The sequence below is a fragment of the Plodia interpunctella genome, chromosome 27 (genome assembly GCF_027563975.2).
Source record: "Plodia interpunctella isolate USDA-ARS_2022_Savannah chromosome 27, ilPloInte3.2, whole genome shotgun sequence".
NCBI classification, from domain to species: domain Eukaryota; kingdom Metazoa; phylum Arthropoda; class Insecta; order Lepidoptera; family Pyralidae; genus Plodia; species Plodia interpunctella.
In genome coordinates this window covers 5072327-5095823 of record NC_071320.1, presented here as the reverse complement: position 1 = coordinate 5095823, position 23497 = coordinate 5072327, and the positions used below count along the sequence as shown (strand labels likewise).

Sequence of the window (23497 nt, the reverse complement as noted above, 5' to 3'; positions counted from 1 at the left end):
CAGTGAATTTTGTTCGCTTCCTCCAAAAATAAATTACTCAATTTGCCAAACACTCCGCTGCCGCATAAACGCACAAAGTTAGTTTCATGCTATAACAGTAAATTAGCCATAATAGAGGCCGGCTGCGGAAGCGGCTGTATACGATATTTTCCTTTGCCTCTACTCAAGACGTTGCGACGAAAGCTGGCCCCGGCCAGTCTGGCGCCAAAATCTTCCCTCCTTCGCATCTGTCAAACGCCATATTGGCAAAATGTGCGCGCTCGAAATTCAAACCTAAAACTAATTTTGTTACGGTTGCTATTCCTTTTACGTAGGCATGCAATGCGAGTATTGACTTTTCAATATAAAAGCAATGCGTTTAGCTACCACAAAATCGTGTTGATAGAAAATTCCCTTTGTTGTTTCAGTAATAAGGACGATTTTCCACTTGTTTTCGTGGAAATTGGCTATCGACTGATACATTTTTCGTTGGCGTGGCGAACTGTTGTCTGGGTGGCGCCATACTTTGGGATAACCTCAAACGAAATTCAGCTTTAATTCGACATGGTTATAATTCATTTTCGAATTTATGACCTCAAAGGGCAATCCCTAAAGGGCGAAAGTTGAAAAGTTATGTTACATGAAAAGATCGTTCGTGGATCACAGGATTTTTGTACATATTTCGTAGGGTATAGTGGTGATAATTGAATGAATTGATAGTACATACGGTCTGAAGCACCCTGAAATAACTAACATTACAAAAAGATGACGTTTGTAAGATACTATTTTAGATAGAGATACATGTACACGACTGATAGCACCCTAAAATGTATTTCATCGTAATTTCCAGAAAAAGAGGGTAGTAACAGTGACTATAACTATACCTTGCTATAATCTAGATTGTTCTTCAAAACAACACATTACTGTGCTAAAATATGAAATTTTGAACGGATGATGAAATGGATAATGTGAAATACGAAAATTTCACAATATCCATGTAACGATGGGTTCCTATTTACCTACTCTACCGATACGGAACCCAAAAAAAACCTTAAAACATAAAAAAAAATGTAGCAAATGTTACTAATCCCACCATAAACATCTTGTAAAAAAACTAGCCAACTCTCGATGAAGCTGTTTGTTTCCCTATAAACCTATTGAAATAGATATCTATACTAGTAGAAACAAGCCAAGTTCACGGTTCCTTACTGCTATTTCTTTATTAAATACTCAATTAATTGAATTTTATGCAACCGATCTTTGAAATTATGTATCGATAGGTACATGATGGCTTTCATCATCCAAGTCTAGGAGATTCGGCATACCTTGCTGGTTTAAATAAAAGTTCCCTTTCAAACGCAATGTTCGTGCATTCGTATTCGTTCGGCGACAGTAAGAAAGAAAGAAAAACAATATTCGGCAAAGTTAGGTACCTACCGATAACTTTCGAACCGTTGGTCTGATTTTGATGAAATTTAAAAGGTATGCATGATCTATCAGTAGAATTTTTAACATCGGGGGGTATCCAAATCAGTTAAGTCCTTTTTGAAATATTCACAATTTTATTATTTTTAAAATCCAATTTTAATTTTTTTCAAAATCCAACCAACGGTTCGAAAGTTATCGTTACAAACAAACATATATACATCAATACATACATACATACATACATACATACATAGATACATACATACATACATACATACATACACACATACATACATACATACATAAATACATACATACATACATACATACATACATACATACATACATACATACATACATACATACATACATACATACATACATACATACATACATACATACATACATACATACATACATACATACATACATACATACATACATACATACATACATACATACATACATACATACATACATACATACATACATACATACATACATACACACACACATACATACATACAGTCAAAAGGATCTCGGCTCAGCTATACGCTACGACCAAGAAACCATAACGCTGATTTTCATCTGGTACCAAAACATGAAACAAATTGGTACTATAGAAAATTTTTAGGTAAAGAGTAAAATAAAATGAATATTACGATAGTGTAAAGCCGGCATAACAAATTGCGCAAGTGTAACTGGAGTCGCGGTTAATGCGTACAAACAAACAAACAAATATTATGTGCACTCAATATTTGATACCGCCATGTCATGTCATTTGATATTTCTATGACCGTGTGGCTAAAAGGGAGAGTAATGTTATGCGTAGTTAAAGACCCCCGTTAAAACGCGATAAACTCAAAAACTACTAGATTAGATTTTTGTTTTGTTTGTTGAACTACTAGATTCGGTTTTCACCAATAGATAGTGTGAATCCTTAGTGAGGTTTAGATGTATTTTACCCGAGCGAAGACGGGACGGACAGCTAGTATATAGTATATTAAAACGATTAACACCAATATAGAGATATGCCATTTATGTTTTAATTTATGAAAAACGTTTTCTCCCGAAATCGCAAATTTTATCAAAAATATATCTATCACCCTCAGATTATTCCCTCCCATTCCTCACTAGACTAATCAGGAGGGATTTGTGAATTAGCAACATCTCAACAATTCACGTATCATTAAAAATGTTCAACAAAATGCGATTCTATACGCAAAATAATCTAATGTACTGCACTACTATCGCCTTTGTTACACAATTCATATCTCTATCCCAAGACAATAAGGTCTAAATTATATATTACACGTTTGCTTTGTACTTCATCATTTGCAATGTGATATTGAACTTTACAACAATGATATAAAGTCTAGAGTTGCTGTTATTTTCGCTTAATAGTCTTACATTAGCTTCGGGGGAACCAATGACGCGTAGCAAGTCCTTGTTAAGAATATGCATCGTGATTTGCAAATGAAATAGATGGCACAAACCCTGGGCTCCGACCGTCAACGGCTGAGGAAGAAACCGTCGAAAATGCTCAGACGAGAGACAGACAGATGGCACAAATCATCGACTCTGTGGTTCAGTGGTAAATTTAATTGTTACTGAGTCGCGGAGTCCTGGGTTCGACCCCGGTTCTGACCGCTCTCTGTTATTTTTGTATATGATCAAATTCGAGTTTGCGACGACACAAGGCCAGGCAGTAGGTATACCTAAAACAACGTCGCTTCCCGCTGTCTGTCTGCCACTATGTACCTTAGATCCTTAAAACTACGCAACGGATTTTGATGCAAGTTTTTGTAATACATAGTGTGATTTCTGAGTAAGGTTTATTTGTATTATTTATTATGGTTTTACTCATAGATAAAATAAATAAGGAATTATTCTTTTATCTATGGATTTACTCGAGCGAAGCCGAGTCGGGTGTCTGCTGTGATTGTATTGTCTACCTTATAAATTTTCTTTAAATTTAAAAATATAAAAATAAATAAAATTATATAATTAAATACACAAATAAGGTATTCAAACATGATAACACCATTTTTATTCTTCAAAAGCACGTACACTATCAAAATGTTATCCGTAAAACGTTGTGTGTGTAGATTTTAATACCCAATCAGCGTAAAAGGAAACATTTGTGAAAATTGCATATTTTGTATCGCAATCCCGCGGCTTTTCTGACAACACACCGGCCACTTTATCCCCCGAGTATATCGGCCCAAATTCATGCACAAAACAGTCATCGTAATCATTCAAATCAACACAAATATGCGACTCGTCTATAGGAATACCGTATGCTTCAAAACACTTAACATCTTCGGCGACTTTGAGGTCGTAATTTGCGAAATCATCTGTTAAAAATAATTTTTTATGCATTGTCGACACAGTTCTCCATACACTCGCTTGTATTACCGGTTGAACAGGCTTATTATCAAACAGCGAAGGTCTCATATTAAAAGGGTAGTAATCTACATTTAATTTGGCTACAGCGATGTCATATTTACCCCGATCTGTATAGTTAAACGTTTCGTACAGTCTCCAGATTAGTATTGGGTACGTCTGGCTGCGGTTTGTGGCGAAATCGTAATATAATAACACTCTGTGAGTAGCCCCTCTTGTGCGGCAGTGGGCCGCCGTGACCACCCACTTAGTTAGGATGACAGAGGCGAAACATGCAAAAGTCCAGGAATTGGAAGTGTTTCTGGTGATGGCTGCGACGTAAGGGAACCTCTCGACGTTGTCATAAGTGTGGTTTTCGTTCAAAGTGATCACTCCCATGGATCTGGCGAGGCTGAAGACATTGCCGTTTAGGAGATAGTCCCTCTTTTTCTCTTCGACGTTGATGTCTGTGGCAAACTTGACCATAACACACACGGCCATGATGGCTACTAATATAAGAAGGGTTAGGACGATGCAGGCGGTTTTCATTTTGAGATTTTAAACGAAAATGTTGCGTTCAGGTACTGGGCGTGTCATGACATGATTGACGTTGTAGTTGTTTTGATTGCTGTGGTAGGAGGGGTCGCTGACGTTTGTGATTATACAGATTATAAACAAGGACAAGGAAGATGAAAAAGTTCGTATCGTATTGAAAGGTTGCGGTCAGATGTGAAAATTTCCGAAAGTTTCCTTAACTTTGGAATTTTTTATGTATTTATTGAATAAATAGGCAGCTTCTGCAGCTGATACGTCTATATCAGGTAGTGATTATAGTTCTGTAGTCAATTCACTTTATACACTTAAAGTAATATACTTAAAGTATTAAGTGTATTAACTTCACACATAGCTACGTACTTACAGAACAAGGAAAGCGAAAAAGGGGTCCTTCTGAGAGTGTTATCTCACAAATGGACTTTATTGTGGACATCACATATATTGACATGTCGACAGATCAGCTTAAGTGGATACGGTTTATTGTAGCGGGTGGGCCAAGGAAACATGTCGTCTAGATATATTAATTACAAGCTTTTATTTAATTTCCTTATACTTTTGCATAAACAAAAATGCTGTTCAGTTCCATTTAGTTACGCCCCGGTACGGCTAGAGTAATGAAGGCCTGAAAAACTTGGATGCCCTCCAAAGAATCGGCTGGCTTGAAGTGGCGTGGAATTGTGAAGAGTGGAAAATTCTAATGTCGCAGGCCAAGATCCTCTTTGGGTTGTTGAGCCATATTAATACTATACATGGAAGTATGTTTGTTTGTTCTTCTTTCATGACAACACGAAGCTAGATTTATATAATAAACTGGCATAGGTTACTTTTGCTGTGGGCGGAGCTGTGGTAGCAACTGGACCACATGCATAGAATTAGTAGGTGTAGTACCCACTAATAGTACTTTCTAAATCCATGACCATATGTGACATTTCACGAGAAAAGTTAGCTTTTGGAGGAAATTCAAATTCAAAATTATTAAACCTAAGATAATAAAACATCACGTATCGGCTTTAAAAACGTAATAAATTTTTGGAAGTCTACCGCCGACATCCCAAGCGGAGGTAAAGAAGAAGCACACTTCACCGCAGCCCTTTCATCGCAACATTCGAAAGTCGCATCCTTATCCAGTCCAACGTCGTTTTTTGCGTTCACCGACACCAATCACACTATTTATTGCTGAAAACCACATGAAAATCCGAATTGTTTTTGAGTTTATCGCGAACAGATAGACGCGGCAGAGGATTTTGTTTTATAATGTAAGGATGGATGCGCATATCTCGTAAGCGACTAGCCTCCTTAAAGTACCTTTTCTAGTAGAACGTCGCTATATAATGTGCCTTCCAGTCGAGCAGTTTTCTGCGTCACCCCTCATGAGATATTCTCAGATATTTGTAAGGATTTGCCTCGTAAACGTTACGCTCAGTTTGCGTGGTCCCTTTCGGCTTTTGTCTTTATTTATGCCATAAAGTTGGATATATTTTTCTTTTAATTCTATGATTTATGTTCAGTGAAATTCTGTATCGAATTTTCTTGAATATTCTCCCATTATTAGTACTTAATACGTATACGCAATAATTACATACCTAAGATATATCATACCGTGGACCTTATCCTTCCGCAAGAAAAAGAGAAGTACTTACTTCATTATGTTATTAGAAAAAATAATATATAAAAACAAAAAAGCCCTTCAAGGTATGATTTATCTCCACAATTGAGATACAATTGACATAAGTAGATCTCATTTATTACTATTATCGAACTTGCATTGTGGTGAAAACAAACGGAGATTTATTTTTATCATACGTAAGGGTAATGATTAGTGTTATGTAACTCTTGATCGCGTTAAATCAATTTTTCTTCTCTTCTTTCCTAGTAATACAGTAATATGTTAATGGTTTTCTATGGAGCAGGAGAGCGGGAGTAATGACAGTTTGGGCAAAACAACAGTCATGACATTTTATAAATCAACCCTGGAGAAAATAAAGATAATTGAACAACAATAGGATACGAAGTACCTATACTAATTCCGTTAGGATCGCAGACCACCGAGGCGCGGGAATTGGGATTTTGGGTGAATGAATTTCACGAGCGTTTTGAACGCCGCCGCGGGCTCTCATTAGTGTTTATTAAATTGTACCATGCTGTGTTAATTTTATAAATGTTTAATTTTAAAAAATGAATCTTTATTTTTTTTTAATGTGCGACACTAATTAAACGCTACACGCCACGTTCAAACGGTCGTGAAATTCACCCTTTAGCCATATGGGCGTATAAACCTTCGGGAACAAATTATCTAGACTACGGTGAAAACCGAATCAAAAATGTCTTGTTTAATAGAAGAAAGTTTAGAAATATACAGACTCAGAGGGGATTTTGTTTTATACTATGAAGTTAAGATGAAAATAATGAAACGTCATTTTGGAATTCACAATGCACTAAAATAAATTAAAACAATTTGAGTAATGACAAATCTACCTAAATGAAATGGTTCGCATTATAATCCCAACTTGTAAGATGGCCGCCCTACGCCCTGGGAAAATATACTTCCCTCGCTGCAATAAAATTATTCATAACTTCCACCCCTCTCGCTCTAACACGAAAATATTACGATAGTGTGAAAGAGAAGATGGTAATAGTTGTAGTCATTTATCAAAAAATTGGCGGGGGCGGCGGATGGTTAGGATATATTGAGATGTTTAACAATGTTCACAGTAGTTTTGCCCTAACGATATTTTAGGGAGAATGGCGACGTGTGGTCCCGCCCTAGAATATGACTACTCTTCTCCATAACATATCCTATCCTCCCGTGTATGTTGTACGCGACAAGGGATACATAGCCTTGGTAGCTGATATGTTACAATGGCATTCCCGAAGAGGTATGATGTCAGAATGGTTGTAAAATCAAGGCCGAATCTTCAAAATTTCAAGGTTTATTTTTTAGGATATGGACATATTTTAAGGAGGAACCACGATGGTGGCGGAACTCTATTGTTCAACTAAACATAGGAAATAAAGAAATGATGCTTTAACAAAAGTTGTTCAGGCAGATGAGCATTTCCTGTTAAAGACCTAGAAGCCGAGATTCTCCCGCGAAACTATAGTTATCCCGCGTATACCACTCATTGCGACTTTATGTGGCTTCTCCAGGGTCTGTAGCTCTTCAGGTCTTTTTATACTGGAACCTACGGCCTATAGCGCCATAGACTAAAATATCTAATATAACAATATGTATTACTTGTAAGATACATTGTGTTCTCATGCGATGGCCAAGTCAATCTATTTATTTAAAACCTAAAAGATTTTTAATATTGTCGTGATAATAACTTACGTAATAACTTAAGACGAGAAGGACCCTTAAGTAGGTCCCTACTTAAGGTTAAATAAATTAACCGACTTGGTATTACATGGAGCTCACAACTTTTTACGGAAGAAAAACTGAGCTGCGAGACTTAGTGTTTTTTACAGCATGTTTTTGATTGCATTTGAACACAAAGCACAAATGTTATCATGCCGTTCGATAAAAGATGGCGCTGTTACTAAAATCAAATGAAATGAAATTGAAATGTCAAATGTGTAGTTGGTACATAGTATGTAAAAATATAGTTAGTACGTGTTTATTTTAAAACTTAATTCGTTTATTAATAAAATTAAAAATAATTGACCACACGAACATTATAAGTCTTATTGAATATATTTGCTCTGATTTTTTTGTCAGGCGCTTTGTTTGAATATAAGTTTTTGTAGAGTTTAATATCTGAGCAGTTGATTAATAGCTTGAAACATGATAGCAAACCATGCTAACGTTAAAACTGCCCAGTATACCCGCAGCCACACCCTGGCGACGTAAAAGCCTTCACATTAACTAACATCGTATAGATTAGATTCACTATCCATCGTTCTATTGACCTAGTATTTAATTAAACAGTTGTTAAGAAAAAAGACAGTGCCTATCACATGCTTAAATCTTTTATATAATATGGGTAGGTACCTAAGTACCAAACTTCAACAGTATAATAACTGCGTAACACCTTCCTGAATTTTATACTTTTGCAAGTCATTTAAAAAATAATTTATTAAGTCATTATCATATTAATGTAGTGTAGTCTTAAAATAAAACTACCTAATTCTATGTAACACATTTATTATATACGCAAGTACTTCTCAAAAGTAGGTCGGAAGTTGAGACGGGACAAATCAATTGATTCGCTTTCTCAAGTGCGGCCTACGCTGGACCTTGCAATCCAAATGAATACCAAAGATTACTCCACAATCCAGTCCGACAACATGCCATATAAAGATTCGTCACCATAACTTACGCATTGCTGTTTTACAATGAAAATAAGAGGCATGCATGATACAAGAAAATACAGAAATAGCGATGAGTCAAACTCGACTCTGAATTGGCGGTCTTGCCGTGAATCAGCTGAACCCAAAAAATCAATACGCGCGCGTTAGTCAAATTTGTTCCAGTATTTGCAAACTATAGAGAGGTAGTAACAGCCGAAATTTTAGTATTTAGTCGGTTTTAAGTGTTGTAAGTTAGGTTCAAGTGAAATTAAGAGTTTATTATAGTTTAAATCCTGTAATTTGTGAGTCGAAATTAAATTCACACCGGTGTGAATATAGCCTCAGGTGGCCAATGCAGTTGGATTTCTCGTTTCTTGAACAGATGGCGCAGTAGTACTCGTGATGTTGTTACATACTGTATGGGCGTGTGAGTGCTTGTGTAAAAATTAGTGTTTTGTGTTGTTTAAATCGCTAATGGAGTGTAAAAACGGTAAGTACAGTGACTTAACTATATATTCTATCATATAAAATAATCGCAACGGTCTAAGCTTTACAGAAATCACGCAGGAAATACGAAATCCTACATCTGTTCTATTAGACGTATAACCCGACCGAATTTAGGTCGCGTTAATAGTGGTGCACTTCCTTTAGTTCCCGTTCGATTTGATTTAGTTGGGTTATATTCCCGCCATCTTGTGGCTGGAGCTTTTCAGGATTTAGTATAAATATATCGATCGTATTTCTTTCGTAACCCAATTCCATCTTTAATTCCGGTCTTAATGGATTTCTACGGCTGTTGTTCAGATATGGTGATGTCGGCCCGCCTCCATTCTTTTTCTTTGTAAGCCTCATATGGTTTTGTTGACATTATCATTCCTGAAAGACTAAACTAAAAAGCGGTGATAGTAAAATATTTATAAGGAACAGAAGCCCTGTCGAGTGTCGTAGGGCGTCGCTCCCTTTTCTTGGAAGTTCGTCAGGTTAAAATTTAATTGGATAAACAAGTTATTGTGTTAACTTTTTCGGCCTTGCTTGACGGTGCCTATGACATCAGAAATTTTAAATAGATTTTTTTATAGAACAGTGTTTCTTTAGCCGCGTCCTCGAACACTTGTGAGATAAACATATTTTGTAAATAAGACGCCTTTTGTACTGTCTAATATCGGTATTTAATGGGCTTTACTGTTTCTACTATTCGGTTTTGTATCAAATACCTACCTATTAAACATATTGATTTATAGGGCTCATGATTTCTCCCTCTATGTAGAAATATAAATACACGAATAAATTAATGTAGAGAACCCATCTTCCACAATTTCAATCTCCTCAAAACTCGTGAATACTGACTAACTTAGGCAGAAAGAAAGAACAAATATAAAAAGGTAACTATAACAAAAAAAAAACGTACTCACGAAATTGTAACAGACAGAGAATTTGCACAAAAATGGTCTTTGCTCAGCAATGTGTCCTGGCAAAAACCATCACGCAGGTCATCCGCAAATACCAAATTAAAAAAGTTAAAATATTTATTTTGTGTGAATTCATTGTTGAGGAGTTCCTTCCTACGTCTGTTGACGTTCCTAGGTACACCATCAGGTCATGCTTATCATAATAATGCATTGTGTACAAAATTTCAGCTCAATCAGTTGAAGATATCTACTTCAAACTTTGCAAAATTCCACCCGATACATAGGGAAATGTGACATAGCGACATACATACATAGTTTCATTGTCAATTAAATAAAAGGTACACATTATGGGCTTACATACACACCCTCTTAGGCACTGTATGTACTGCGATATTTCATCATGCACAGAAAATCTTTACAAACCTATACCTAGTCAACACAGCATAGCAAAGTTGAATATTTATAGAACAGGCTATTGATAGCCTTCTGCCAGTCTTCCATATTAGTGCTATGTAAATGTACACTGATTGATTGATTAATTACATTGTGTTATCTCTATATAGACTGTATGTAGTGTATATAGACTGTCCTGTATTTACTAACACTATAAAAGAAAATAGTTTAAGTTTGTAGTAGATAAATTTGGAAATATCTTTAATTAATATGGCCCATCCCAGCTTTGCTCGGGTAAAACTATCATAAATTATCTTAAACCTTCCAACAGTACAAAAATCTATCTGGTACATTTCTGGTTTATTGTGTTACATACAAACAGACAGATGGATTTATGTATGTATGTACTTCCTCAATTTGATCATGGCCATGTTTTTTTTTACCTCTTCAAGCTTTATCTGCTCAACCAATTTTAAAATTTAGCATAAGTATTCGTTTGAAGTACCTATGTAAAAAGGAGTGGAGGATATTTCATCCCTGAAAAATAATTGTTCTGGGAAAATCACGCGGGCGAATCCGCGGGCAAAAGCTTGTAAAATAAATAAGTAAACCTTGTAACAAATAGGAAGTCATGACGACATAGCGGAGTTCAGATGATCTAACGGCTATAAATTGTGATTGCAAATAAATAAATATCGTGATTGGTAGATTGGAGATGGCTCGTTTATTGGCTAAATTGGAACTGTGCTCATTGGGACGGCCCTTGTTGCTTTTCCATCATTTTCACTAGCGCCCGGTCTTAGCAGAAAGGGAAAACCTAACAAGTGCTGGGGGGCTACCATGAAACATAAAACACGCAGCAAGTCATTGCGTCCACACGTTTGCATGATGGGGGAAAAGGGACAGAATGTTGACGATATCAAGGAGGGTTCATGTACTTGCCTGACTTAAAATTTTGTAAACATCTTATATAATGTACATGTAAGCGATTGTGAATGAATAAACGATATGCGTGCTGTTCTGGCAAATCGTAACGTATTGGTCTGGCAAGGATGCCCAAGACCGTGCAAAGTGGAGAAGAAAAAGTTGATAAGCGACGTTCCCCGGCTGAGGTAGGCATCGGGAAAACGGTCAGATTAGAGAGAGATGACGTGAGAGGATATACGTACCAATGGTATAACGAAGGAAGATAAAATAAATTTGATTTTTATACGTTTATATCATTATCATGGAGCCAGGTCCATTATGTTTGTTTGTTTCTACTATTAAATTTGCAGCAAAAATTGTGTCTTTGTTTGTTTGTTTGTTTGTTTGTTTGTTTGTTTGTTTGTTTGTTTGTTTGTTTGTTTGTTTGTTTGTTTGTTTGTTTGTTTGTTTGTTTGTTTGTTTGTTTGTAACTTGTAGCGATAACTTTCGAAGCGTTGTTGGTCTGATTTTGATGAAATTTAAAAGGTATGTAGGATCTGTCAATAGAATTTTTAAATTTGAGGGGCATAAAAATAGGTTAAGTCGTTTTTGAAATATTCACAATTTTGTAAAAAAATATTGTGTTCGCGAGGTATAAGCTCGCGGCGAACAACTAGTAAAATAATGTAGAAATAGTGGTTACGCGACTGTGTATTATTAACATGGTTACGATATTTTGTAACTTCCTGCCGTCCCATTTAGTTCGCAACATTAAAATGGCCTATTTTAAGAACACCTGATGTTTGTTTGGAAGCCCTGTCAAAGCCCTTTCTATGAATTTGTTGGTACAGGCTGTGATTTTACAACTGGCCGCCTATCTGAGGTCAACACTCTTTGGGCATGCTATAGTTGTTGCGGCCAAAGCCTGGCAACACGGGCGACGACGGACGTCAAGGGAAGGGAGGCGCCGCGACGGACATCAGCTATTCGCCATCTTATACTAACTAACCCACATCTTGTACGCACCTTTGTCCAAAGAATAAATTCTAATCTACAAATTCAGCGCCTTATAAATACAGTCCAGTTACAACCTGTATTCAGTCCTCTGTGCCAACAATAGTATATACTCACTCGTTTCATGCATGCTCTCCGGGTACTCCTAACATCTCCTTTATGAAGATTTGCAATGGTTGCGGGGTAGGTACCTACTTTGGTAAAAATAAATGCGAAAGTAAATTTGTTACCTCTTCACGCTCTATCCACTCAATCTTCTTGAATTTTTGCATACATATAGTTTGAAGTGTGGAGAAAGTTATACACCTTTAATCTCGGAAAAAAACTGTTCCTGTGGGCAAAATAAATATATTGGCGTAATGAGCTAAATTAGTTACTTCACGCAGACGTAAATAGGTACCTAGTTATGCCACTTCTCGGACCTATTTTTTTATCCTTCAACATTTCTTACGAAACTTGTGTCATATTTGCATAATGCATAATTACGTCAGTTTTAGCGATACGGTGTCACAGGTCACACAGACATTCATAGCCTTGTTATCATATCTAGTTATAATGTTAAGAGAAGGTTAATATACAGATTACTAAGCTTATCCAGATTGTATTATTTGCTATTGAATGTGTTATTTTGCTAACACTGTTTACTGGTGTAAATTTCATTCAAGTCGGTAGTTAGAATACCATTCGTAATTAACAGCTGTTGAATAATTAATATTTTCCTTATTGATACAAGTTTTCGTTCAAAATAAAATACGCACGTGATTGAAGAGCTAAAGAATAAGCTCAAGGTCTGTCTCCCTGTAAAATGAGTTAGTTTAGTCACAAGTAACTGGAATCGAAATGAAATTTACTCATATGGAAACATTCATTTTCAATACGTTCGTCATTATTGAATCAGTTGGTTACCTAATTTTATATTACCCCTATTATAGCTAACCCACCGTTAAATTATGAGAAACAAATAACCGCTCTTCTAATTTAAATTAGATTCTAATTTAGATTCGTTTTTTTGGTTGTTTTTAAGGTCGAAATAATACAAAACTTGAGGCCAGTTTCCGCTTCGCTCGGGTAAAACCACAATAAATTATATAGGTACACCTAAACCTTCCTCAGGAATCACTATTTATTGGTTAAAAACCGTATATAAAACAGTGTGATTAATTATTGAGTTTGTCGCGTTCATATAGACGTTTGACAGACAGACGCGACAGAGACACTTCTTCTTATAATATGTAAGGGTATATTTCAATGAAATTTTATCCCCGTCACGTCTTTCGCATGCGACCGACGGTGGGCAAAATTAGCTACTAGAGTTTACTTGAGTGCCGGAGAGGGGAGGTAAAGGCAGACCAAGGAGTATATAGCGGGATGACCTCAACTACTAAAAATTCATGAAAGAACTAGCTGCGCCCCGGGGCTTCGCTCTCGTGGGAATTTCGGGATGAAAAGTATTCTGTGTTATTCCAGGTTTTATTCTATCCTCACAAACTTTCGCATTTATAGAATGGTCAGACTTTGCTTGGATTGAGATAGGTGGAGAAAAAGGGGGAGACCTTGCCCAGCCACACACACACGACACGCCGTCGAGTTTAGTTTTAATTAATATGTCCCGATGCATGAATTTATGTATGAGTGAAGAATACACGCTATACAATTCAATTTTATACGTACCACAACATTGTTATATTAATATGACACATAGTTAATAGTATACATGACTCATCTATCAATAATTTGAACCGTAGTTTTTCTCTTGAATGACTATAAACAGCCGAGGCTCATCGTTTCATGCGGTCAGACCGTATTGAGCTTAGGAATTCCTAGGCCGGTACTTCCTTATCACATTACTTGAAGCAGTGGTGGTCCAGTGGCTAAGACTGCCTGCGATCGAAAGGTCCCAGATTCGAATCCTACTCGTACCACACGATTTTATACCAATCTGCCACCATATCGAGAGGAAACCTGCACACTGGTTGACAGTTAAAGTTCACCAGTGTGTATGCGACTACTTGTCACTAGAGGGCGGTAGGTAATCGTAAAAGTCATGTCAGGTGCATATAGGCGATTTGAATACAATCTTGACACCAGTGTCAGCAATAACACACTCGATGTGTTTGAATTAATGAAAGGCCCTCCGTGTCGACGGCAAAACCCATTGGATAAATCCTTTATTGCCAGAACAGAAAAATTGTAATGGTGGCGCTTGTGTGCGACGTAGCGCATAATATATCTTCTATTTGTCGTTATTCTGCACATCTACTTGTTCACGTCAAAGGGTCGTTCTTGCGACCGTTATCATCACTAAAATCCGTCAATTTTCGTCGTTTCTAAAATCAAATATTAAATTAACACTACCCCATTAAAGGTTAATATTTTATAAGGTCTGGTAGGTAATACATTTTAAAAATGAATGGTAAAAATTACAACGCGGCCTCAGCCAGCTTTCATAACACTTATAAAAACGACCCCTAATTAAATTTGTACAAATAATGGAGAAAGAAAACAATGTCATTTGGACTGACTTTGGGTCCAACAGTGGAATGCCAAAAGCCCTATAAGAAATGGCGTATTCATCCAGAATTCGCACAACTATTCGTTAACAAACCAAGTATTGATAACAGTGATGATTCATCTCCGGTGAGGTCATCGAACTGGCATCGGGCCAGCCCGGCCAATGTTTGCCAAATCAATTAGTAGGTATGTTGGTCCAATGTCTGCTGTTGGTAACCAAGGTATGCTGAGGAATTTTGATGAAAAATGGTACTTGACTAAGCGACTGTATCCACAACTAGCTTTAGTCCGCGGCTCCGCCCACGTGGTTTTCCAACTGGAGCAGTTTTTTTTTTGATGAAGATCCTTCTCACAATTTCAAACTACATGTATGCAAAATTTCAAGAATATTGGTTGAGATTTAACGCGTGAGATGTAACAAATAAACAATCAGAAAAGCAAAACTTAGTTTCGCATTTATAATATTAGTAGGGATAGATATGGAAGATTAAACGCCATTACACACCGAATGCGTAGGTATGCAGCACGCAGACGTAAGGATTGTATGAAATTGTAACGCATGTGTGTGTCTCTACGCAACGCAGATAGTCACAATTCCACTGGAAAACCAGTACAGGTAACTCAACCCAATCATCATCCACCTACCATGATCTCTATGTGGAGTCTCCTCAACTTCTCACTGTCGGATATGCTGGCCGATATATTTCGTCGCTTCAACATCTCTTTATAGTTCGTATTAAACATCACAAATAATAATTATATAACAATCAAGGCGCCCTAATTGTGACATACAAATCGACAAACATTACCCGAACAATACAATTGTGGTCTCACAATTTGTACTACCGCCACTACCGGACATTTTATAACACGGCCTTACAAAATAAGAGTATGCTCTTATTTTATAAAATGTCCGGCGCAATCGACTGGCCATTGGCTTACCTGACCGCTGCTATACTTTAGACTTATAATGAAAACAAAAATGGTTTTCACAAAAATATTATTTTTCTCACATCTTTTATGACAGCTGGCCGACATACTATTACTGTACTGATGAGCCCGTCCCCATTGCTCAGGATCATTGTTTCGGCCATAGATATAGAAAGCCCGTCCATGGAATTAGTAGGTACTCCGTACAACGTACTTACTAAGTCCATGGGCCGTCGTACCATGTGCACCATGTGTCAATTTTCTTGAGGAAGGAATCATAGAAAAGGTCGCGCGCGCGAAGGAATATTTTTCAAAACAATCATTTGTTAAAATTTGAAAACGTCTAATGACAGCGCGACCGCAGCGATCAAAATGCTTTGAGAAACACCAATGGAATTAGTTTCCGTCAAGTTGAAATCCGTCGAAGGATCAACGTAGAAAATTGTGTGATAATCATATTAATTGATTGTTATGAACATTTTCGTCAACAAACTCGCGTGAACACAAAATTATCCTTATTGGTCACAGAATGAATGGTGACGGATGATGTATTTTGATCTCGTAATGACTCAGCAGTGATGCTGACCAGCAGTCATCACAACTTTGATGGGATTTGATGAAGTCATCGAATTCTAACGAAACTGCGAAAATTCGAATTGGAAATATTTAATACAGATATAGAAGGTGCGATGGTCCGACGCACTGTCGAACCTTCGATAAGGAACGGCAACAACTGGCGAGGAATAGAAGTGGTTGGAAACAAAGAGGGGAGGCTTTTGCCCAGCAGTGGGACCCGCTATGGGAGCTATAAAATTAAATAATCTCCCGCATAAATTGTAAAAGTCAAAGGAAACCGTCTATTCTCATAGGCTTTAGGATAGCAATGTATTGCTTATAATTTTGAAGTTACTTTTTACGGTGATCCTGGGTTTCACGGCCTCACAGTCCCATATGCAACACAACTCGACTATTTATTCATAAAAAATTAAAAGCATACTATGTTTTGCCTCTTTCTGTCAAATACAAACATTTTAAACACAACAGACTTTTTGGAATAATCTGGACAAATACTGAGCGTAAACACTAGGCTAGGGCATTACTGGAAGGTCGTTCCTGACCAGCCCAGCGGTGGGCGTAGCTTTCACGTCGGCGTGGGCGCACCCACGGAGCGGAAGTGACGCAACGATCGATACAGAGGTCACCAGATGTAGCGAGATGACCTGAATGCTGATCTAAATGCGAAACGTTATTTGTCACATCTTGAGATAAAAACTTGAACTCGTATACCGCGAATGAACGTACATTGCATTGTTTGTATGCCAGCTTGTTTTTACAGCAAGAAGATCCAGCAATGTAATTCGAGGCCGCCAAAGTTTTGTTATATATGCCCGGGAGCTATGCCCACACCACACCAACATACGAGTTGCGTGTCGTATCGTCTTTATAGCAATCGAAAGACATAGCGTAGCACGAATTGTTTGTCTTTCATGATAAACAATTCGTTTCGTTCGTCATTACTATCTTTCGATTGCTATGCACGCTTTAAGTTCCTCCTTTCTCAGAAAGAAATCTCATACTCTTTTTATCACGTTTTTAACCGTCTACCGTGCTTAATGTCGATTATATATTATCGCCAAACAATAAACTTTTGGCTGATGCGGCATACATCGCTGGTTTTTCCTTGCGGTAATAAAAGCTCTCATACAAGCTATGCAATGATCGTGCATTCGCGTCGACATCTGTCTGATAATGTATACTGTATAGCCGACATAAGATTTCATCTGTCCCGATGGTTGCTTGTCTGTCTGTAATCAAATCTTGCTAGTTCTCCTACTTCGAGTTGTCCTACAGAGTTGAAATTTCCCACAACGAGGTATTTTTTATCGGTTTACAGCAAGGGGGTTTTTGTCGGGCGTTAAATGGCACAAGATCTCTCTGTAGACAATAATCAATAAAAGCTTGTAGCGAAAATTATTTTTTCTAAAAAAACTTGTTCTACAAGCCTTATAAAAAATCTTACCATGTCTTTTAATAATTTTACAGCAATATATAAACTAAAATAGACTTACGAAATTACTTTCGTGGTTAATATTTTACTCTAGAATGTATACGTTTGAACTGAATATTGGATTGATTTATTTTTAACAATACTGTGCCGTGAAAATTGTTTACAGTCAAAAAACGGAACGTACGCGCGTAGTATGATTCTAAATACATAAATTAACTCGCACTAACCGTTACAGGTGTGCACATCAAACAAAAGCTGTAACAGTTACCCTATCAAAACAGATAATACACGTGATGAGTGAGGCAAGACACGCGTCGCATCGTAAACATTGCACAAGTTTACATTTACAACCATAGAGTTTATACAGAGTGCTTCTATCCAATTTCTTGCATACAACTCTGTGTGAGCACTCTTTTTGACATTTCCCATAGACTATAGATGTTACTACATCTCATGGATTTAGTAGATACTCCTTAGTAGGTAGGTTAGGTACTTATTAAATCCGTTATACATTTATAGTCCCATAACATCATAGTGATGTTAATACATCTATAGTACTACTCCACCAAAACAATTAGGCACATGGCAAACATGGCGTCACTGTAGCTAGGGAGGGGAATATTCGAGACTCGCTGATACCTAGTATGAAACTGGTAAGTAACTATTGTGAATACAACTTAGTATGTGTATATTATAACTATACTTTATTTATTTTGGGAACAGAGAACTGTGTGTGCAAAGGAAATAATAAAACTCCTAATTGATTAAATGTACTTTATTTATTGGAATAATTTGAAAAATTGTTCTAATCAGAATCTAATTCTTCAATCCCTGACATTCTTTCAAAATCTGAATGTGATTCCAAATCACTGTCATCGCTGTCGTCATTTACATTTATGACTAACTCTCTTGCGTCTTCTAAACCTTGCTTTTCCCAGTACGCCTTCCGTAACCGGTCCACGTGATTAATTTCTTTTTTCCAATCGTCTTGCGTTATTGATTGTATGGCTTCCCTGGCTAGTTTTTCGATTTGTCTCTCTGACTGATCGACATTCTTGTCGGCGACTCTTTGTTTGACCAGGTTCCAAATGTACTCAATAGGATTGAGGTCACATTGATATGGTGGAAGTCTGAGGACTTCGTGACCGCTCTCCTCTAAAAGTTTGTCCACTAAATATTCTTTTTCCGGTCGGTTGCGAATTATAATATAATTCAACTCAGCCTTTGTCATTCGCGGGTCAAACGTAATGTTTCTCTCGCTCAGCCAATTCTGCATGTCTTGTTTACGAGCGGCCATAGTAGGAGGCTTATTTAATTGCTTGCTGTGGTAGGGCGCGTTGTCTATGACAACAATACTGTTAGGTGGCAAATTTGGAATTAGTTTTTCGGTTAACCATTTCGTGTAGTTTTCTGTGTCCATTTCGTCGTGGTAATCCCCTTTACTACTTTTACATTTGTATAATAAGTCTGCACCTTCGACGAACCCAGTCTCTCCTCCTGAAATACAAAGATATAAACATTAATAAACAGTGTAGTGACATGAACAATAGTTAAATTATTAAAGTAGAATATCACGTACGTGCAGAAATATTAATTATATGGAACCCTAATAAGACAGCTCATTGGGTATTACCTGCGTGAACGATTATCCAGCGTTGGCCAGCACTATCGTTTTTTCTTATGCCTGGGACCGTTTGACTTTGCCAACACTTGTTGACAGTGTAATGCGAGTGGACCCATGTTTCATCGGTAAAAATAACAGGTTTTTTTTCCGGGCCCAAGTCGTCGTTTTCTTTTAATCTTCTTAAGTAACGTGCACGCCACGCTGCTATTTCAGGTCTTTCTATGAGCACGTCTCGTTTTTTGGAGCACTTTTTGAATTTAAATCCCAAACTTTCTGTTATAATTTTTCGCAGGGTCTCTCTTTGACCAGGAAAGTTAAGATCTCTCTTAACAACGTTTAAAATTTTTTTCAATGTAGGCACTTCTTTGTACACGTCATAAAAGCTTTCAATTTTTGTTTTAATTGCACAAATCATGAAGTCATCAATTTCCAGCTTTTTCTTTTGTTTTCGCTTTTTCCCTGGAGTGGGTAATTTGACTGTCTCTGTTGGGGCTTCGCTTGACGTACCCGGCTGTGGTGAAAGCCTTAGTTTCTCCAAAACTTCTTTTTCCTCGTTTTTTATTCTGGCCAATGTGCGTCGACTAATGCCAGTAGCCGTACACACTCGCTTTTCCACTTGAGATATTGGAATAGCTATTCCATGCAACTTTTCTTCCTCAAAAAAATGTAATACTTTTAATATCATTGTCCTTTCGGACCCACGGATAGTTTTTTTCCTACCCATTATGAGGTTAACAAAAAATATCAACAACAAAAACAACACGGGACTTTTAAACAACACAGAATGAATTAATAACAATTATTTAACAAAAATTAACAACACAAACTCAACAAAAACCCAACTGACAACGAAAATTTTAGGAGGCGCGAAAGCACGTGGTGTAACTGCAGAGCGCGAGTACACGACTGCGCGTCACTAGGGAGAGCGCGGGGAGGTGAGACGAGGTACGGGCGCCGAAACCGCATTCCTGTCATGCGCCTAATTGTTTTGGTGGAGTAGTACGTATGGGAAATAGATGTATTAGTGATGTTGCGCGATTGATTTACACAATCATAATCTTTGATTATGGAGGTTATTTTTTTTTAAAGAGATTGAGAAATAGGTCGCTCTCAGACCTTGTTCGATTATGTCGACTACACTACAATACAGTTTCCTGGAAACATTTAATTTTTCAAAAATCAAAATGAAAATTCCACAATATTTGCTACACGGAGGAAAATTTTAGAGAAAATAAAATTAGAAACATTTCCAAAATATGTTATTTATCTTGTACCTTATTATATACAAAATTCAGAGTATGAATGATTATAGACTAAATTTACAATAGTAATATTGTCTTGTATAGAATATCACTAGCTAATACGCAAAACGTTCACCTGTCAAAATTCGTGCACCAACGTGTCACGCTTTTTCAGTCATATCAGCGGTCTAGTAGTAGTGCTTACACGTGACCTCTAAATCATCATCATTCATTTAAGGTCGTCGATCAATTTTTTTTTTATTTTTGGATAGGTAGTACTATTAATACCCTATTTATATTTAGTTACCTCAATTTTAATAATCATTTGCGAGTATCCATACGTGTAACTCGAAAGTCCCAGCTTTGCGTACCTCTCAAGAGGTCCTCATCCTCATTTAAGATCCTTTTCAAAATTCACATTGCACATTTATTTAAATACTAGTATTTAAATAAATGTGCAATGTGAATTTTTACTGTTACCCGCGGCTTCGCCCGCGTATATTTTCCACGGGAGCAGTTATTTTTCCAGGGTGAAAGGTACCATTATGTCCTTCTCCATACTTCACAATACATACGTGCAAAATAATATTAGTTAGGATTGCTTTTCTATTTCGTATTGTTTGTATTTTGTGATTGTGTTTGTCCTTTGAATAAATATTCACTCATTCATTATGTGTATGACTGAGAATTACATCTTTATGAAAAACTAAAAGAGCATAGTGAAACCAGGACTATCTATATTTTTTTTTATAATAGTGAAAATATCACAACATAAAAATATATAATAATAAATAAATATATTACGGCAAATCGCACAGATTGAGCTAACCCCAAAGTAAGTTCGAGACTTGTGTTATGGGATACTAACTCAACGATACTATATTTTATAACAAATACATATAGATAAACATCCAAGACCCGAGCCAATCAGAAAAAGATTATTTTCCATCATGACCCGACCGGGGATCGAACCCGGGACCTCTCGGTTCAGTGGCAAGAACCTTACCACGGCGCCACCGTGGTCGTCAAAAAAAATCGTAATATAATGATTGTACTCTGTTACCGAGGGCCAAAAAGTTGCTGATCACCTCGGAGATCATTAGTCAGAGTCGAGACAATAGAATCATCAGTGTTTAGCATATCAAATGATACTATTTGGCTAATACATCTATCTACCCTCGATAGAGACAGCCACTGCCGCAGACGAGAGTAAAGTATAGACTTCATCGCATCTTTCGTTTCGCTCACACATGAAAGGGAAATACGTAGAAAGAATCATCATCAGCCTACCCCTATCCCACTTTATGTGGGGTCGGTACAGCATGTCAGTCTCCTCCCTGTATGATGTTAAACGGGAATGTACAAATTAATATATATACCTAGTTTGTGAACTAAGCCATATCTATCAATTCCATCGTCTAGTTTATGAATCCCCAGCATGTTTTTTTTATCCAGCCAGTTGGCCACGAAGTCGCGGTCAATAGCTAGTTTTTCGCCCAGCCTATGTTGCTTATTTTGTTCATAAATAAATAAATAATTCATTGTGCTACTTATGTAAAGTAGTAAAGTTGCTCCAGCGTTTCTGCTTCTAAATTCCGACAGGCGTCAAACTGAAAACTCTTATTCGAAGAATTTCCCTCAAATAAAACTCCAGCTACCGCCCCGTCGCTCCCGGGTCCCGGCGTTATGTAAGGGGCTCCGGCCAGTCGCAGACCGGGGCCAGACGGCGCCATTCTGACTGGCGCCGAGCCCGGGACGTAGCGGGTATAGCTTAGCTATAGGGTTGCCACTCTAGATTTTAGCCAATTTTACTAAATATTATACAAAATATTTACCTTTATTTTGTCCGGCTGTAAATATACATTGTAACAACGCCAAACCACATATTGAATGTGTAACTAATGATGAATCCGCCCCAGTTAACCTAATAAAGAATCACATTTATACGAAAAAAATATTTGTACTTTAGTAAGTATTTCTTTCTTGGATTCCCTAAAATTGCAATATATTGAGCGCTATTTTGAAATATATATAAATTTTTGGGAGAACAAAAGTAGCAACCCTATATAGCTAGCTAGCGAGCGGCTCGTTGGCGCCCAACGTGGTGCGGTCGAATTTGCGAATTTTTTACCTCTGGTTTGCATTATATCAGCATTAGGTTGTTTCTGAAGTTAAGAAATAGGCAATTTAAGGGTAACCGAATTATGAAAATACCTATTTTAAATCATTATTCATTTTTAGCTCAGTATCGTATTGTTTGATTGTTATTTCTGTTTTTGTATTCGTAAAAAATACATTAAATATGTACATATATAGATTTATAGAACAATGTTTTTACTGCAATGTGATAGAACACACGCCCACGAGTGCCTTATAAACGAAGTGCCTTTAAAACAAACAATCATAATACGAACGAAGCAAACGACCTACGAATATTTCATACGGTAAGTCACAAAATGTATTTGTCACGCAATCGAAGAATGAATTTCATTTAAATCTACAAGAAAATTTACATTCGAAAAAGTTCGATTGATAGATACGTTCCATTATACTTTCTCGAAAATTGTGGCGTGCGATTCACGCGCTAGAATAGGACCTCTCCATATTCTCCTGATGACTTCATTTAAATGTTAATTTTATAAACTAACCCTGGTCTTTGGGGGGTCACGGCCGATAATGAAACCGGAAATGCGTGATGAGTGAGAGAAAGAGAGCTCTCTAGTTTCCACACCCACAATTCTAAACAAAAAAACCAACAACAATATCTTAACCATCACAAATCATACAGATTGCGTATTGGAAAATCCGATTTCATCTTTTGTACATA

General features: G+C 37.0%; 3 protein-coding genes across 13 annotated transcripts in view; 1 reads left to right on the top strand and 2 right to left on the bottom strand.

Annotated features, from left to right (window-relative positions):
- Nucleotides 1-3345: 3345 nt before the first annotated feature.
- LOC128681468 (collagenase-like) lies at nt 3346-4398 on the bottom strand. Its single transcript, XM_053765375.1, has one exon. The coding sequence runs from the start codon at nt 4339-4341 to the stop codon at nt 3490-3492; it is 852 nt and encodes a 283-aa protein (XP_053621350.1). The 5' UTR covers nt 4342-4398; the 3' UTR covers nt 3346-3489.
- Nucleotides 4399-18565: 14167 nt separating this feature from the next.
- Nucleotides 18566-20430, bottom strand: LOC128681547 (uncharacterized). The gene is made up of 2 exons (XM_053765533.1): nt 19439-20430; nt 18566-19302 (listed from the first exon to the last, which is right to left on the bottom strand). The coding sequence occupies exons 1-2, from the start codon at nt 20151-20153 to the stop codon at nt 18611-18613; spliced, it is 1407 nt and encodes a 468-aa protein (XP_053621508.1). The 5' UTR covers nt 20154-20430; the 3' UTR covers nt 18566-18610.
- Nucleotides 20431-23005: 2575 nt separating this feature from the next.
- The window catches only part of rhea, an 83612-nt gene continuing 83120 nt past the window's right edge, over nt 23006-23497 (top strand). For all 11 annotated transcript variants that reach the window (XR_010370265.1, XR_008406010.2, XM_064436868.1 and 8 more), the window contains exon 1: nt 23006-23114. The gene's annotated coding sequence lies outside the window, so the exon portion shown is untranslated. The remainder of the gene's footprint in view (nt 23115-23497) is intronic.